Below are 15,856 nucleotides of genomic sequence, written 5' to 3' on the forward strand. Positions count from 1 at the left end.
AAAGGCTAAATCTCTCCGATCAAGAAAGTATGTCGCCTCTGTGACGGCAAGAGTTTAAAAGATATTTGCCTTACATAAAATGGGCGAAATGGCAGCCCTTTATTCCTCCAATTATTCTTCACATAGCGAGATATGCTTTACATGGCTCATATTAGTGGGAGACATTGACAAAACCTTGTCAAGTGCACCTCGCAGCTTTCTCAAATAAATGTGGAACACTGTGAATTTTTCATTAGCTCTAATTTCGTGGTCAATTGCTTGAAATAATAGAACACAAATTTTTCCATGCTTAAGCAAACTATGTAATTAAAATTGAACAAGGATTCTACTACCACATGTTGGAAGCTTAGCAACAATTAAAAAAGATGTTAAAACGATTCTAGATTTACCAGTTGTACAGAAGTATGACCGTACTATGTAGTACAATATTTTTCAAAATTATAAGGAACTGACCAGTAGGGGAGTAGCTGTGCCCCCCCCCCCCCCCAAATATTCTCTAAATGTTTCTGTATTGTGCCCCACAATCTAACGTGGCCTGCTACGGCTCTGTCAATAGAACGATTGCTTATTTGCACTTTCGTGTGGTCTGGCTTCAAAAACGATCCATTTTCGAAACTGCAGTAGTGATTAGTGTCAATAATTTACTGAAGTGCACTTGAAGCGATCAGCGACAATGATATAAAAGGGGCGTTACCATGAGGTGCCCTGTTACCCTTGAAGTCCCGAAGGTCTGAAGACAACGAAAAAAGGTGAGAAAAGCCTGAAGAATTCACAGGAATCTTCTTGATTCTCTGTGTCGTTTGCTCAATATTTAAAACGCATTATGGAGGTTCACTCTTTGTCCCATGGGAAACCTAGATCAAATAACTGTGGATTTAGTCACCTCAAGACTAGCGAACTTAAAATCTTAAAGGAAACTTTTAGTAATAGACTTATAACATCACTTCGGACTTTTAATGTGTCTCTCCTGTCTTTCTCTTCTTATCGAAAAAAGCTCACTTCATATTTTTGTTACCCTTAGAGGCTTCCCTCTAAGTAACATCATTCACGCTAAATTTTCAGGTCAGTGAAGGTTTGGGAGAATAGCAATCGACCAAGATGGCACCAAGGGCTCTACTATGCGTAGCTATAGTAGCGCTAATTCTTGGGAATCCCGCGAAAGCTAGGATAACTGGAAAGAGACTCATTGAAATATCCGAAAAGGCAATAGAAACTATTTCGATGACGGACACCGTGCTCGCGATCAAGGCACGGACAAACTCCATCCGAGCCTACAACCACATGAAGCAGGGTAAGAGTGTGCTTAATTTTAGCACCGTAAAAAAATAAAAGGAGGCTAGAAAATGCAAATAATAATAATATAATAATAACAATAATAATAATAATAATAATAATAATAATAATAATAATAATAATAATAATAATAATAATAATAATAATAATAATAATAATAATAATAATATATCATTCAGGCGTATTATTAGGGGCTGTGCCCTCACCCCTCGATTTGCGTCGTTGCATTTACTTCAAAGTAACAGCAATAATCGTAAAAAAAAATGCAAAAAGTGTATCACAGTTCACAATTCCCAACAACCTTATAAAATATTATGTCCTTTTGTTCACAGGCGAAAAAGAGGAAGCTCAAATGAGTATGTACAGAGCGATGTTTGGCCTTGCGGTAGTGAACGGCGCTGGCGGCCTTGTCGTACAAAACCCTATGACTATCACCTTTGTGAATCATATGAAGAAGAAGTCTGAGTTTAAGGCCGTCACGGCCGCGTGGAATAAGTACAACAACGTCATTAAAGATGATATATACAGGGGCTTGATTACCCAAGACGAGTTCTTGACCAAGGCAAGTAAATTGATCTTCTTTAGTAAGGTCTTCTGTAGATCGTTTCGTTTCGGATTTACCCCCCAAATCCCGTTTTCCCTATAGAAAAGTCACGCTCATCCATCCCGTGCGCCATTTCTATCCCGAATCTCGTTTGTGTTTTCCTCGAATTCACTTAGTTCGCTAAATACGCTAAATCCCGCATCCCACATTAGACAACCAAGCTCAAGCAACAGACGATTGACAAATTAAAGACCGTTGTCCAAGGTCTCCCAGAGACGGATGAAGTAGTGAAAACTTTACGCCGAGCATCCAAGTGGGCGAAGGTCGTGAAGTATATAGATTTCCTTGGGCCGTGGTTTGACGGCATAAGTCTTGTGTTGGACAGTTGGGATTTATATGATGCTATCAAGGAAAACAACACACCCGGAATTGTGTCCTCTAGCCTTGGAATAGCGTCCAGTAAGTAGAACAATAGCTTGTTCAGTAATCTACCGGAATTGTGTCCTCTATCCTCTATGTAATGCACTATTTATGAACACTTGTATCTATCGCAGTGGGCAATACGCCGGTCCCAAGGAGGATAGTCTGCAAATCAATCAGAGCGCGAGCGTTTTTTCTTTGCCTTGTACTAATAACACACGTACTGTCTGTAGGTGTCGTAGGCCTCGCGACGTTGGGCGCCGTAGCACTTGGTGTGGTAACCGGTGGAGTAGGTCTCCTTGCTCTTGGCGCTCTGAGTGTTTGTCTTGGTCTGGCGGGGACCCTGGTTGAAATAGCGTACCAAGAGCCTTGTTGTAACTTGAACGCACATATACACCCGTTGGTCCAACTTCAGGAGGCTGGAATCGATGAGTTGGTACATTCCAAGAATTACCTTTTAAGTTTCCCAAAAGGTATTTGCACTAGAAAAAAAGTAATCGCGTGTATTTTTCTCTCATTTCTTTTGCTTTGTATTTGGTGTCTAAAAGGGCACTTACTAGTCCAAGCAGCCTCTCTCTCTCTCTCTCTCTCTCTCTCTCTCTCTCTCTCTCTCTCTCTCTCTCTCTCTCTCTCTCTCTCTCTCTCTCTCTCTCTCTCTCTCTACTATACTTGAGATCCAATTAACCCTCAAGGTAAACAGAAGTTGGCAGTGACAGAGTTTTAATTAACCGAGTTGAAATGACATCCGAGATCGAGTTCACGGGTGTCCACCTTGGTTTTATTTGGAACGGTTTGTATTGATTTTTCCGCGTGCACCCAGACATTGCCATAGTACAGACTTACATGTCTAAACATGCAATGTCTAAACATTGCATAGTATAGATACCCTACATTTGCAACGCAGAGCAGATTACTCACAAGTCTCATCGTTTATCAACTTTTTCTGCCTTGCTCAAAGAGTACAACATTGCATATTATATATCATTCATTTGCAAAGTTGAGCATGCAACAAGTCACATCCTTTTTTTCCTTTTCTTTTTCTTTCTTTCTTGTTCTACCTTACAAGTGTACAGGTGTCACGAGCTCTACGAAAGCAACCCAGCTGTAATGCAAGTGAGAGAGGGCGTTCCATTGCGGGATGATCCACTCGAGATGACACGAGGCTTGTACACTGGCTTGCCAAAAGGCACGTACATACAGGAACGTCATTATACCGGAACAGCTGTATTCAATGGATATGTTCTCCTTACCGAGTCGTTTACAGGACGTGGCGCCATGGTGGTTCTTGACACTAAACTTGTACGGGATTCTCAGTACAAGCTTAGGGGTGCAATAATAAAGACATACAGAGATTTAAGGGCCAAAGATTCCGACTTCGTGACGATTGGAGACTTCTGGGATCTTGCAGTTCGGGAGAAGTTGATCGTAAAAACAGGTATTTGCATTAACAATGCTTACACAACTTTAAAGACAGATTTTGAAGAATATTAGTTAAGTCTTTCATTAAGAAAATGACCACTGCCACTCGACCAATCAGCGCACACATTTGAACCCTCTAAATCTCATAAGAAATTGGTGTGTCAAGCGGTGAGGGGATATTTTAGTATGTTATTAAAATGCTTATGTACTTGTTATGCATTCGTGGTCTAGGTAATGGAAATGATACCATCTACATCAACGGTCCCATCGGACAACCTACACGCGACTTTGGAGAAGATACCTTGGATGTAGATACATGTGACCGGTTTCCTTTTCCCGAGACTTTGAATACTCTATCGTTTTCAAACCTTGAGAAAGGCAGACCGTATTCTATAAAGGGAGCATACTACAGCGCCCGGACCGCACATGTCGGGCTTTGGTATTTCCCTGGTAATCTCCACAAGTTTGGTAAAATAAAGCCGATCAATTTGGTCATCGGTAGCTCCTTTGATGACGTCTTCGAGATGAGCGGGGCAGCCTTCTACGTGGAACAGACAGAAGGAGTAAACAAGTACATCATAACAGTAACAGCAGTAACAACAGCGTACTATGAATTCTACGAAATCGTCGATTCATCCGAGATCTACAGACTTTCAGGCCAACAGCCCGAGCTTGTAGTCTGCTCCTATGAAAGGATTACCATAAATAACTTTGAGTGGACCGATGAACAGGTGAGACAAAATAACTGCTATAGAGCGTAGCTTGCTTCAAAGCAACCGTATATCAGTGATTTTTCCCCTATTGTTTCGCTTAGTAAAAAGGCATCTAAATGAGATTTAAAAAAAAAACCTTCGTTATTTTGTGGAGTTTGGGCGGTAAAGCGAGCTTTGACGGGAGTAGTAGGGTAGTTATGAAATAAGCCTTGTTTTTGAGGGGGAATACTATTTTTGAGGAGGTTATACATTATTTTGCGGTCAGTTCCGACGGCTATTCTATTCCGACAGCCGTCGATCCAGCTGCGACGGCCAATTCAGCCGGTGAACGTTAAACAAAATCTATATTACTACTAATTGCGGTCCTAAAAGCGCGCTCTCAAGTCAAAGTTAGAGTCTAAGATAAAACCGCGAAAAAATATCTGACTGAATGATTGGGATGAAGCGATGCAATGACAGTGGAGGAAGTAGAGAAAAAAAAAGATGAAAGCATTGACAAAGGTTTTTAATCTAGTGTACTATCTGATTTGTATGGAATTCAAGTTTTGAAGGCACGCGAGCAGTGTAACGGGGGTATTATTAATCACCCGTAGTCCATTTAATCTACGTCAAAAAAAGAACCAACATAAGACTAATTGCAACACAAGGTTTTTTAACGGTTTCTTGCACAGAAAGTATCCCTCTATAACATACTAAAAGTCTAAAAAATCGGAGCACGCAAACACCCCGAAAAACGGGATCGAATTTTCACATACAAGGCTTGTATGAAAAACCACGGGGTTTCCAAATCATGAAAATAACGAAAAAAATACATACTTTAGATAAAAAGGAGATATATATTTCTACACAATTAGGATAAAAATATTAACGTTATTTGAATCGGTTCAATTATTTTGGGTAATCCTTGTTAGCTATCCATTTCACCACCACTTTGATCTTGCAGACATTTCGATATCACGAATGACTATACGTGATAAAAACAGGTTCTGATACATAAAGTACTAGGTAGCTCTTAATAATAATGTCATTGATTCAGAATAAAACAAGAAAGTATATGGACACATTATTCTTATAATATAATCATTCTCATGGTATCGTTTTTCTGTGAAAATAGATTTTTTAATGTCGGAAGTTTTTATAATTTCTTTAGAATTAAGACCCGATTGAGAGGGAATTCAGTACACGACGACCCTTTGCATTGGCCGTAAGGCGAACACGCTAGATTGTTCATGAGGCAGAAGCACTAAACGTGCTGCAGTCCTGGAGTTCTCTCAAGATCTGAAGGGTTCACCCTTTCGTTGACCAACATCTAGGCTCAAACTTCAGACCGCCTTTCTATCGCCTTTCCATTGGTTGAATTGTTAGAATACTTGAACATGGAACAGTGGAACATGGCTGCTGCTGAAGTCGGGGATAGATTATGTTGCTCTCTTAGCTCTGTCCTGTTAACAGCTGCCTGTGCGCCGATGTAGGGTGGGGAGGGTGAGGAGACAAGCTTCCTGGACGATGCCCCCCTTTCCTACCCGTCTGTACCCGTATTCATGGAAGGTGGTATCACAACCAAGAAGCGCATGAATAAAAAGCAAAAAATAAAATGAGAAATAGAAATAACATTAAAACTTTTCCCTAGAAGCTCATTTATAGCCGTCATTCCCCACATCTTCGTGTAGATTTGAATTTCGGCTCAGGTAGATGTCATGGGCTTCCATGTGGAATTATCGTCACCAACAGGAACGGTGATGATAATCGTGTGGACGATTTTACTGCAGCTTTCCACATAAGCAATCATCTATTCGATTCGCCATCAGCTTCCATGTCCATTGTGCCACAACCGCTTTCCCTCAAGTCTAACAATGCTGGAGGAAAGCTTCAGAGCTCAAAGGAGAAATGTTGTTTAAGGTCTTCAGGGGTCAGCTAGAGTTGAGTGCTGAAACGACAGCTGTAGCATGTACGACGTCATTAACTGCCGATTGCGAGGTTGTGCTATCTGCTAACAAGATCTCTTCTCCGGTCGCTTTAGCGGTATCAACATTTTAACTGCGCTGTCGGCTTGAACACGTGCAGGTGTTTTTCAGTGTATGGTCTTGCAAAACAGGGCGATCTTTCCGAAATAACTTTCAGAACTGTCTAAAAGGGTTGGATGTCTACAAGCATCGGGATGGTGACAAAATTTATATATATATATATATATATATATATATATATATATATATATATATATATATATATATATATATATATATATATATATATATATATATATATTACCAATGTTTTGACAGGATAAGCCCCTCCAGACTGTGTCTGATATCGCTATGTTCCTGCATCATTTAAAATCACACTTTTAAATTAATTTTAAAAATAATTATAACTGAAAGCAGGGTTGCGGAAGGATAACAATAAACTTGAGATCAACGCCATTAAAATCAAACAAACTTAAACTAATGATAATGATTACATGATGTGCTTGATTCTCCTTCTAAAGACCCGTTAAGATAGAAACCTGTGGGTTTTGCCCAAAATAGATTTGCTATATCAGATAACGTTGATTTTTATCCAGATCGTGTAGAAATATATAATTCGTATCATTTATATTTATAGTGGTATAAACTTGATGTGTATTTTTCGTGATTTTTTTGATTTGGGATTCCTGTTGTTTTTCATACAAGCCTTGTTTGGGGAAACTCGATGCGGTTTTTCGGGGTGTTTGGGGTGTTTAGACTTTTAGTATGTTATAAGGGAAGACTTTATTAATACAAAAACGTCGATACCTTGTGTTGCAAATAGTCCAATCTTAAACCGGAGATTGATTAGACTCCCGGGGAAAAACACGTCTAGCCTGTGCGCAGCCGAAATATATATATATATATCTGCTGCCCCTTTAAAGTAAAATACACACACACACACATATATATATATATATATATATATATATATATATATGTTAATATTATGATTTCGCACGTGAGTTTGACTGTGTTATGTGTAGGATCGCCTTTTGAATATTTCATGCTAGTGATGAATATATATTTTTTTGAAAATATTTTGACGTATTTCCATCCGTACTCCGTAATTCTATGCAGAAAATATGCAATTTTGATCCTGCTATTAGTTTCTGTTTAGCATCTGATTAGTTTCTGATTAGTATCTGTTTAGTATCTAAGGAATTTTAGTATCCAAGGTCACCGCGGTGTTGAATCGCGGGGTCACGTAAAGAAAAAAAAAACAATAATAATTAAAAACAGTATTGGCAAAGACTAAGGGGTGTGTATAAGTTTTTTTGGGCAAGAAATCGTTAGCTTATCTAATAAAACCTTGTTTTGTTTCGGTCGAAAATCATCTGACCGTCTTTTTTTAGCTATTGAACGTCGAACACCATTGTTTGTTATCTTAGATACCAACCACGGAAAATAGGGAGTTTAAAGACGTTCAACGTAGTGAATTTTGGCACGTAAAACTTGACTACGTTCAATACGCCCCCAGAAGGTACCGTTGGAGGCGCTTGCCATTCGACATTAGGTCAGCGCCGGAGGTCTTTCAAAGAAAAATGCACGAACTGATCAAAAGATTGAATGAAGTGAAAGTCAAAGCGCAGATGATTTTGTTGTAATAGGCAGAGGCGACACTATGGAGGAAGCGACCAAAGACCATGACGAAAACCTGTTGCGCTTCCTTGATCTATGTGAAGAAAGAAGGCTCAAACTTAACAAAGAGATGCTAAACCTAAGACAGGAAGAGATCTCCTTCATAGGACACAACGCCCCTGGTAATGGCTTACGCGCTGATCCTGCCAAGGTTGAGGCAATTACTAGGATGCCGGCACCAAGCGACAAGGCGGGTATACAGCGACTCCTTGGCATCGTGCAGTACCTCGGCAAGTTCTTACCCAACTTTTCGGACATTACCGAGCCGCTTTGAGAGCTGACCCAACAAGATCCCGCGTGGGTCTGGGGAGAAGCACATCAATTATCGTTGGAAAAGTTAAAAGACGCGGTGACCAGAACCCCGGTTCTGAAGTACTTTAACCTAGAGAAAGAGGTGACTCTACAATGTGATGCCTCCCAGTCAGGCCTTGGGGCAGCCTTATTACAGAACGGGCAGCCTGTGGCATACGCATCACGAGCTCTGACGTCTGCCGAAACCCGGTATGCACTGATCGAGAAGGAGCTCCTCGCCATAGTGTTCGCCTGTGAGAGGTTTGAGACATACATCTATGGTTGGGATGTTGTTCACGTTGAAACAGATCACAAGTCACTGGAAGCCATAGTTCCTCTACATGCAGCGCCGCAACGACTCCAAAGGATGCTTTTAAGGTTGCAGAAATACTCTCTCAAGTTGCAATACAAGAAGCATGTTCCTAGCAGACACGCTCAGCAGGGCATATCGCAACACCCCAAGCCAAGAACCACTTCAGCCGCAAAAGTTTGTGGCTAGACCGTGGTCAAAGGTTGGAGCTGACCTTTGCCAACTGGATGGGAGGGTACTACTAGTAATATTGGATTACTACATTGAGGTAGTTGCGCGTGAAGTCCACCACATCGAAGAGTATTATAAAGGAACTGACAGCGGTCTTTGCTAAGTTTGGGCTTCCAGATGTCCTTGTCTCTGACAACGGGCCGCAATTCTCATCCGCCGGGTTTGCAGTGTTTGCACGCGCCTGGTCCTTCGCCCACAAGACCTCATCCCCGACATATCCACAGTCAAATGGAAAGGCTGCGAATGCGGTAAAGACGGTAGAACGCCTTTTCAAGAAGTGTAAAGACTCTTGCCAGTCGGAGTATTTAGCACTTTTGGATTGGCGCAATACACACACCCAGGGCATTGGCACTAGCCCATCGCAGCGCCTCATGGGACGGCGTGCAAGACGCTGCTTACAATAGGCACCCTTCTCCAACTTCGATACGATTCGGAGGCGGATGCTCATTCGTTGTTGGGTGCTAAACAACGACAACAGTTCTACTATAATAAGAAGGCGAAACCCCTTAACGAGGTTTTAACTGGCGAGACGGTGCGTATAAAGCCGCAAGGAAAAGAGCGCTGGACACCTAGGATCTGCACTTAGAAGTTAGACAACAGGAGTTAGGGACATTCTGAAAACCAATGAGCCTGCATTACCTGTCGAGTCTGCAGAACCAGCGGCACCTGAAGACGAAGACTATCTCAACCCCATTGCACCAAATTCGAACAAACACCTCGCTACCATGCCAACTGTTCCCCGTAGATCCCAGAGGACCAGACAAGTACCAGTTTAGCAGAAGGATTATTATATGGACAACTTAGTCACATCATTGTACATAGAATGTATAGACACTGCTCGCTAGAGATGGATCCTTACCCGATTCTCAGAACAATTATCTAGTTACACTTATCACTACATGCTTTGTTTTGTTTTTTAAAAAACCGATGTCACGAGGAAGCCCTTGCGTGATTCATGATTGTACTTAATTATATGTAATATATAATGTGACTCTTTATAACCTTTGAATATAAGCCGGTACACGTGAGTCGCACACAGAACGCAGAGTGTCTTACCAGGTAACAGAGGGCCTCCTGCCGGTCATGGTTTAACCCGAATAAATCAACTTCAATAACGTACAACCTCCTACAACAACTACACCTAAATCATCCTAAATTGCCCCCTATACGAGGTACAATGAAGTCCTCACGTGTGGCAATGAATGATTTCATCTTATCTTTTAAAGCGGTTTTGTAGAAAGGATTTTTTTTCCAAGACCGCAATTCACACTCTCTTGTGAAATCGCTCTTTAGTGCCCAGTCCCTCACGGCATTTCTTAAACTCTGAACTGGCTTATAGGCTAAAGTTCTTTGGAGTCATCAATTAACCTCTCGCAGATTTGATGCACACAAAATGCACAGCTGAAAATGCGAGAATCTCGTTCATGTTGTTTTTGTTCTTATTTTAGATCCTGAATTTCAAAGTTAATGTCGGCGGCAAGGACGTAAGGCGATCTATCCGCTTCCAGTTTCTCACAGAACCAAAAGTGTCCATTTACTATTCGGGTAGTAACGACTGTGTCGACAATCTTAAAAACGCTCCTAAAAAGACCTTCAACATGACACTGGCCAAGCAGGTATAAAACTTGAGACAGCAAAACTCATTTTTAACAGCCACCCGATGCATGATGGCAATCAACTTCATCATCATCACAATCACCATTACAATCAAAATCATCATTACCATTTTATCATCACAATCAATGTCAACATTATCATCGCAATCAAACTCATCATTATCATTACCACCACCATTTCAATCAAACTAATTATTACGATCATCATCATCACCTTTTTACCATTATCATTTGTATCATCGCAATCAACGTCATCATCATCATAACAGTCACCTTCACATTCAAACTCATCATTACAATCACCATTGTCATCATCATCATCGCAATCAAGGTCATCGTCATCATTACAAATCACCATCACATATAATAATAATAATAATATGTTTATTCGTGCCACTTGCAGGGGTCCTGAATTACAGGCACGGTTCACAGGCACATTTAACATCACCATTAACTATGATCGTATGTAACATCATACTATTTCCATCGCCGTCGCCGTCGAAATCAACGTCATCATCATTACCATCACCATCACAATTAATTTCATTATTACCATTATTATCGCAATCAACGTCATCATAACAGAAACATATTATGATCAATAAATATTCACAGTATTATATAACACCAATCAAATCATTCTTTGGAAAAATTTGAAAATCTATGCTACTTCTGCAATTGTATTTTCATTATCATTTTAGGTCGATATTTCAAATAACAACTACATAGGAGACTTTAATTTCAACAACGTGTTACATGGATATGGGGGAGATGACACGATTCGCTTCCTCAAACCTGAAGTAGCCAGCCTAGTTCAAACTCCGCCAGTATATATGGGCAGTGGAAATGACACAGTGATTCTGACAGAAGAACTAATGAAAACAGTCATGGATTCAGGTATGGGAAGCCCCACTAAATTTACAGAAATAATTTTTGAAACTGTTGAAATACCAAAAGAGTTGATTTTTACGATATGCTATTATGGTCGTAACCGCTACATAGTTCACAATTTCTTAATTAAAAAAAATATATAACTAACAAATTTCGGCTACTACGCAATATAATAAGGACGACTTTTCGAAAAAGATTTTTTTATTAACTTTGTAAATTATCATTTGCAAGTACCGTTGAAATAGCTTGGCCTTGCTATAGATAAAAACCTTTGATTTGTAACCTTAGAATATGTTTTTATTCAACAGTATATTTTATTAAGGCGACATTTTTTTAAATACTTCGTTTCTTGTCGTTCTAAAAGACCATTCTAAAAATTAAAGGCACGCGCTAAATTACTTTGTAAAAGTATTTTATGCTCTAGGAGCTGCGATGGAACTGAAGGAAGAAGACGGTAAAGACTGGCTGCTAATCAGACAGGGCAACCCCATGCCGGATTATTGGTTTGGGTTTAACTACAAGGTCGAGTTACAAGACGTGGAGATGATCGCGAACGAGAACAAAAAGGTACTAGTCGATTTGAGAAAACCAGTTGAAGGCACCGTTGACTTGAAGGCGAGATATGAGATGGCGATGTTAAATGACTGGTTTCTCTGATCACTAGTGGCCCCATTCTTTCTGTTAGAGAAATAAACACGTATCAGGTCAATCTTATAACCCCTAAATGTAGGCATTTCGACTGTAACTTAGCAACAATAGAAATAAAAGTGCCCTACTCATCAAAACTATGTTTGCTTGTGTTAGATTATTTCCTGCGGCAAAGTTTAATGAAAAGCTTGAAAAGCTCCTAAAGCATTTAGCTCCTAAGTCATAGCTGCTTAGGCAGAGCCCGTAGCAGGCCACGTAAGATTGGGGGGGGGGGGGGCACATGCCCTCAGTGCCCCACCTGATACGGCAAAGAGGCATAGCTCCTAAGAGTCATAGCTCTTTATTCATAGCTCCCAAAGCATAGCTCCCAAGGCATGGCTCCTAATTCATTGCTCCTAAGGCATAGTTTTTAAGGCATAAAGCTCGATGCCTAGCTGCTAGGGCAATGCTCCTAAGAGGCATAGCTACTAAGAGGGAGATAAATAGAAATACAATTGAAAATGGGAACAGCCACGCTCCTACTGGTCAATTTCTTATAATTCAATAATACCTGGAGTATCGATGAAATGTGCCGCGATTACTTAGATCCAACTAAATTGTTGTGTTAATTATTCTTCCAAAAAAGTCCGCCTTGTTTCGTACAACAGAAAAAAAAATCTTCAAGGGTACCTTATCCTTTGCTATGTTGAGCGAGCAGAACCGCCTTTCTACATATGGATAAGGAGATCACGTCTTGTGACTGGTGACCATCCTCACGGGATAAGTTGGATAGTCTATATAGACTTCATTAAGTACTTTATTTGAAATCGTTGCGCGATATTTATGTTTTTGAACATCGACAGCTTTCTGCAAAAGACTGACTATGATAATCTAAAAGATATCGGTTAGAGACTTGGAGACAGGGGAGGCACGTCTTAATAGTTAATCTACTGCACTTTTTGATCGTTAGCCAATTCCCTGCAACGATGAATACGCGACACCACAGGTGCACTTTTCTCCCATCCGTAAAGTTGAAACTAGCCCTAGTCCAGTCCAGAGTCCAAAGTAAAAGTCTGTCAGGGGCGTAGCAAGGGCACTTTTTCAAGTACACACAATTAGCTATAAAACTTTGTATTTATTTAATATCAAAAGCATTTTCTTTCTTGCATGGGGCCGTAAAGCAGTGTTATTATACCAAATTTATGGCATTAGGAAGTTGGAGAATTAATGATCCTTCTATAGAAAAAGGGCCCTCATTTCTTCACGAAATAAAACCTGAATCCCTAATGGAAGAAAGAAAAGAAATCACTGATTGTGTGTGTGGTGCATGTCGGTAAGCCGTTCGGCCAAGGTATACGGGTTGCAAGTCGATGTCTGTGGAACCCCGCATTTGACACCTTTGCCTCCGGAGGTCTGACCAGATTTATGCAGATTTATGCAGATTTATGCAGATTTATGCAGTGTATGTAGAGTGAACTGTAGAGTGCGTTTTCCTTTAAAAATTTTACGGGAAGTTAAGTCAGACCTCAATGCAGTGGCGGATCCAGGGGTGGTGACGGGGTGACATGTCACCCCCCTTTTCGAAGTATTTTTGAAAAAAAAAAAAAAACATACATCGTTGCAAATTGTTACAGCCGAATTCGATGTATTGCGATGCTATTCACTGAACAAAAACCATACAATGTTCGCGATAGAAAGCCGGAGGCCACTGCACTAGGCGAAATAGGGCATGAATTATGAATCAGAATGGTCTGACTGATGGAACAGAAAAGCTGAAAACCCCTAAGGGATAGCACTTTTCGACAACATTTTTTAACCCTTAGAGATCACATTGGGTGTGGTCGAAGCAATTTCTAACCCTAAGCTCTAAAATCGCTGTGAGCCCCCTGAGACCCTCTAAAGGATAGCAAAAGCGTAAGAATTTTATAGCAGTTATTTGGATTTAATGCCGTTAATGATAGGGCGATCACTCTATCGTCTACTTTTATGGAGAGCCCCCCGGGCATCGCTATTTATAGAATTCGGCTGTAACGGATCAAAATGCGCCTACTTTTTTCTATTTAAATCTCCCTATAATAACATATGCACTCGTATATATTACCACACGCTAGACGAAGTGCAACCGGCAAATTCATGCTCGCACATGGTAGAGTGGACAAGCAAACTGAAGCTGCGAGGAACATATAATCATGCCCCGCTGGTCATACAAGAATCCTTGGCTAAAAATGAGGTTGACTTGACCAACTGCCGCGGGCATAGGCATATGAGCTCATCAATGAGATCGGATAAGAAAGGAGGTTATGTGGGAATAGCTAAGTCAGCACCGGATGCCGAATATCACGGATGCTGCCTTTATTCACTGAATCTAGCCATTTGCCACGCCCGAAATATATTACGCATGGGTTTTCGCCATGAGCTTTTCAAGTTTTTTGACAACTCGCCGGCATAGATACACTTGCACCCGAAAATAGAAAGCGCAAACTGGAAGATTTTTCAAAATTTGCTGGGTTACACAATAGGATATGCAATAGTGTCGATCGACAGGATGGAGGTCTGTAGGCGTTTTATGGCAGCGCAACCATGGCGGATGGCATTATCTATGAGTAATCCTCTAATAAATTCCGTAGTAAGAGGAGCTGTTATACTTTTGGTTCTCTGTGATTAAAAACTTTAATAAGTAACGCGATTTTCACAAACAGGGAAAATGAAAATATTCTCGAAATTTTTGTAGAAGAATCTGTAACATAAAATATATATACAGTGTGTTGCCCAAATTACGAATGGTTTAGCAAAGCCACCTTTAATTATGTGGACCTACGAAGTGCATTTTAGCAATTGTTTACTTGATAATTGCGCGCTCTCTGAATCGCAAATTCGTTCATCCGTTTGAATCCGTAGACTTTCGTCAAAAAATAATCATGAAATTTGGCATAAAACAATAAAACTGATCTGAGTTTTACTGATTTAACTTAATAAAATTTCAACAAGTCTTTTTCTCACTTCATCTTGTTTTGACCTTTTGCCGTAGACAGACGGCTTTTTTTTAATATCTGTCAAACGTAGCGGCGTTTGTACTTTACTTACTTCTGAATGGGTTCCCCCCCCCCCCCAAAAAAAATGACTCTTAAAAGTCATATTAAAAATAATTATTGTAACTTGATAATAAATTAATGCATCGAAAAAAGAATAATCGCGACAGACTGTCAAAAAGGTCATCCCCCCCCCCCTTTCTACATCCTAGATCCGCCGCTAACATTGCATCGAATCTTAACCTCTTGACTTGGAACCTGTATTTGAAAAAGTATTAGTGACCCTATGCGGTGACGACGGCTACGGCAGAAAATTGAAGAATTCCAGCTGTTTTCCTCAAAATTACGAGTTCGCTTTACAAAAAGGACACGACGTGTGGGCTGAGCAAACTTTTTTTGTTCGCTATTGTAAAAATAAGGTTCAAGGTTTATCTTATACCATTGGGACTATCAGAAGAAGATGATTTGATGAATAAGTATTTACAATTGAGTGCTAAAAAGCATGACATAAATGATATTATTTATGGCTTTCCGGAGTGACCGCAAACCACGCACGGTAATCTACTAGAAGAATTAATTAATTAATTAATTTATTTATACCTACAAATTACTACAAAATCTGTCGTGGGTTTCCTATTTTCGTTTCCCTATTTCGGAGTAGACAAATGATCTTTCACTCTCTTCTGACGTTCTCCACAAAAAGAGCATGGCTTGAAGGCAATAATGCAATAAAATTGACTCCATAAAATTTTCACAATAGCGGATCCAGGGGTGGGTTTAACCTTTTTTATACTATTCTGACAGGTTGTCTACAACCCATCAAAAATA

The 15,856-nt window shown here is 40.2% G+C and overlaps 1 protein-coding gene across 1 annotated transcript; it reads left to right on the forward strand.

The window, feature by feature from the left end:
* The first annotated feature begins 710 nt into the window (after positions 1–710).
* On the forward strand, positions 711–12,157 carry LOC116601190. Its single transcript, XM_032361917.1, has 10 exons — positions 711–749; positions 1,063–1,291; positions 1,626–1,855; positions 2,050–2,296; positions 2,491–2,730; positions 3,324–3,692; positions 3,908–4,407; positions 10,314–10,481; positions 11,183–11,378; positions 11,797–12,157. The coding sequence occupies exons 2-10, from the start codon at positions 1,099–1,101 to the stop codon at positions 12,027–12,029; spliced, it is 2,376 nt and encodes a 791-aa protein (XP_032217808.1). The 5' UTR covers positions 711–749; positions 1,063–1,098; the 3' UTR covers positions 12,030–12,157.
* Positions 12,158–15,856: the final 3,699 nt, after the last annotated feature.

The sequence above is a fragment of the Nematostella vectensis genome, chromosome 1, assembly GCF_932526225.1.
Source record: "Nematostella vectensis chromosome 1, jaNemVect1.1, whole genome shotgun sequence".
In the NCBI taxonomy this organism is placed as follows: Eukaryota; Metazoa; Cnidaria; class Anthozoa; order Actiniaria; family Edwardsiidae; genus Nematostella; species Nematostella vectensis.

Excerpts from the sequence above, each read along its gene's own strand:
- LOC116601190 (XM_032361917.1), top strand. The coding sequence starts at position 1,099 with ATGGCACCAAGGGCTCTACTATGCGTAGCTATAGTAGCGCTAATTCTT. Across the intron at positions 2,731-3,323 it reads CCTTTTAAGTTTCCCAAAAG|TGTACAGGTGTCACGAGCTC; the intron begins GTATTTGCACTA and ends CTACCTTACAAG. Across the intron at positions 4,408-10,313 it reads TTGAGTGGACCGATGAACAG|ATCCTGAATTTCAAAGTTAA; the intron begins GTGAGACAAAAT and ends TTCTTATTTTAG.